General features: G+C 40.9%; 1 protein-coding gene across 1 annotated transcript; it reads left to right on the forward strand.

Annotated features, from left to right (window-relative positions):
• Nucleotides 1-892: 892 nt before the first annotated feature.
• Nucleotides 893-1825, forward strand: LOC136171025 (olfactory receptor 2A2-like). The gene has a single exon (XM_065939733.1). The coding sequence runs from the start codon at nucleotides 893-895 to the stop codon at nucleotides 1823-1825; it is 933 nt and encodes a 310-aa protein (XP_065795805.1).
• Nucleotides 1826-2956: the final 1131 nt, after the last annotated feature.

Genomic DNA, 2956 nt, shown 5'->3' on the forward strand with positions numbered 1-2956 from the left:
TTCCCATCTCTTGAAGACTTTTCCACAGCTTGTTGTGATCCACACAGTCAAAGGCTTTAGCATAGTCAATGAAGCAGGAGTATATTTTTTCCGAAATTCTCTTGCTTTTTCTATGATCCAATAGATATTGTTAATTTGATCTCTGACTACTCTGCCTTTTGGAAATCCAGCTTGTAGATTTGGAAGGTTTTGGTTCATGTACTTTTAAAGCCTAATTTGAAAGAGTTTGAGCATTACTTTGTTAGCATTTGAAATGTGTGCAACTGTGGGATAGTTTGAACATTCTTCCACGTTGTCTTTCTTTGGAATTGGAATGAAAACGGATTGTTTCTAGTCCTGTGGCCACTGCTGAGTCTTCCAAATTTGCTGGCATGTGGAGTGCAGCACTTTAACAGCATCATCTTTCAGGATTTTTAATAACTCAGCTATATTTCCATCACCCCACCAGCTTTGTTTATATATAGTATAGAAACATATAATATATGTAATATAATAATGTTGCAGGAAGAAGGACCCCTCCAAGAGTTTAGGAATAAATTGTCAATATGTGAGTATGCCTTCGCTTTAGTCTTAAGTGTTCTATAGAAAGTTAATACACTGTCCATTTAGAGAAAATAAGTGATAAGCCAAAAATGAAGAAAAATTAGTGAAACCTATATATTATATACTAGCATGGTTTATAATCCCTAATACTTATCTATAAATTTGAATTAGTTCACAATAAAAAGTAAGAAAACAAAAAGGCAAAGAAATTTTGAAGAAAAAAACTTCAGGGAGATAGGGACAACACAAGCTTCCTCTGAATTCACTTCATGTAAATAACTCCTACTTTCATTGCTATCAGCTCTGAGTTTCCCATCACACTTCAGTCCTTTGCAGACTGTAATTTTCAATGGAGGGCAACCAATCACAGATCTCAGAATTCATCCTGGTGGGATTTCAGGTCAGCAAAAACATGGAATTGGTCTTCTTTGGTATCTTCTCCCTGTTATATATCTGCAACCTGCTGGCAAATAGCATGATCTTGGGACTCATTTGCCTTGACTCCAGACTGCACACCCCCATGTATTTCTTCCTTTCCCACCTGGCCATCACCGACATATCCTTTCCTTCCAGCAATTTGCCCACCTTGCTGGAAAACCTAGTGAAACACACAAAAAACATCTCCTTTGACCCTTGCACCGTGCAAATGCTTTTCAATTTGACTTTTGGATCCATAGAGTGCCTCATTTTGTTGGCGATGTCCTATGACAGATATGTGGCGATCTGCCATCCCCTCCAATACACAGTCATCATGAACTGGAGAGTGTGCTCCATCCTCGCCATCACTTGCTGGGCATGTGGATTTGCCCTGGCCCTGGTCCAAGTATTTCTCTTGTTAAGATTACCCTTCTGTGGGCCCCAGAAGGTGAACCACTTCCTCTGTGACATTCGCTCTGTCCTCAAATTGGCCTGTGGTGACATCTGGATCAATGAAATGTTCCTCTTTGCTGATGGTGTTCTTATCTTAGTTGGGCCTCTTGCCCTGATGTTGGTCTCCTATGTGCGCATCCTCTGGGCCATCCTGAAGATCCAGTCAAAGGAGGGCCGCAAGAAAGCCTTCTCCACCTGCTCCTCCCACCTCTGCGTGGTTGGGTTCTACTTTGGCATAGCCATGGTCGTTTACATGGTCCCTGACAACAGTCAACAAGAAGAACACCTGAAGATCCTTTTCCTGTTCTATACTCTTTTCAACCCATTGCTGAACCCTCTTGTCTACAGTGTAAGGAATGCTCAGGTGAAGGCTGCCTTCCACAGAGTATTGCAGAAAAAGAGGACAGTGTGAAGGAGTATTCAGTTTTGGTTCAGTGCATTTTTTCCCCTTCAGAGATGTGATTGCTGGTGCAAGAAAACTTAAAATTCCCCAGAAAGAGACATGATCTAAAGATGAGCTTTACTCCAGAGTAACATCAGCAATGATGGAAGATTAGGAATCCCTAGGCCTCCTTTCCTCCATGGAGACAAGAACATCCAGACCCAATTTCCTTTGTGAAAATACCAGATGCTGGATGATAGAGTGCTGCACCCCAGTAAAGCACAATGCCAAGAAGAGATACAGTAAGTGTTCAGGCAAACTTATGGTATTGTATCCCCCATATCTACTTCCCTTCCATGGCAGTGTGTAGGAATAGGAGAAACTCTCCACCTCCCAGCTCTCCCTCAACAGGAAAAAGAAGAATGGATCATTCGGACTCCTTTTAGCTTTTCAGAGAGTGACCTGAGAGTTTGTTAGTTATCTTGCCTCTGAAGCACTGATGGGAGTGGCAGTTTGGACTCCTGGTTAGGATCCCTGAGAAAACCTGCAAGGAATGAAACTTTTTAAAGATATAGAGATACTTTGGATTTTCAAAATTCTCAGAGATCTGCACTGGTATCTCATTTTTGTCTTAACATAAAACTCCTTATTAATATGTGATATTGAGTTTCCTTGCAGTTGCTTCCTGGCCATCTGTATATCTTCTTTGATGAGCTGTCTGTTTAGGGCAGCAGAGGATGTGATGGTTAGATAGCATCACTGACTCAGTGGATGTGAATTTGAGCAACTCCTGTAGGTAGTGAAAGTCAGAGGAATCCGGCATGCTCAGTCCATGGGGTTGCAGATTTGGACAAGACTTAGCAACTGAACAAAGCACCAACAACTCTTTACATCTCTTGCCTGTTTTTATGTAATGAACTTTATTTTTAAGATATTTTTTATCACAGCAAAATTCAGTGAAAGGGACAGAAATGCCCTATATACTCCCTACTTCCCCACATGTATAAGCTCCCCCATTACTAACAACCCTCCTTAGAGTGGCATGTTTGTTATTATTCATTTGTCTATATAAACAGATCATCATCACCCAAAGTCTACAGTGTACATTTGAATTCACTCGTGGTGTTGTATATTCTGTGTTTTGGCAAGTGTTTGATTATG

The sequence above is a fragment of the Muntiacus reevesi genome, chromosome 6 (assembly GCF_963930625.1).
Source record: "Muntiacus reevesi chromosome 6, mMunRee1.1, whole genome shotgun sequence".
Lineage (NCBI taxonomy): Eukaryota > Metazoa > Chordata > Mammalia > Artiodactyla > Cervidae > Muntiacus > Muntiacus reevesi.

Coding starts and splice junctions, on each gene's coding strand:
- LOC136171025 (XM_065939733.1), top strand. CDS start 893: ATGGAGGGCAACCAATCACAGATCTCAGAATTCATCCTGGTGGGATTT.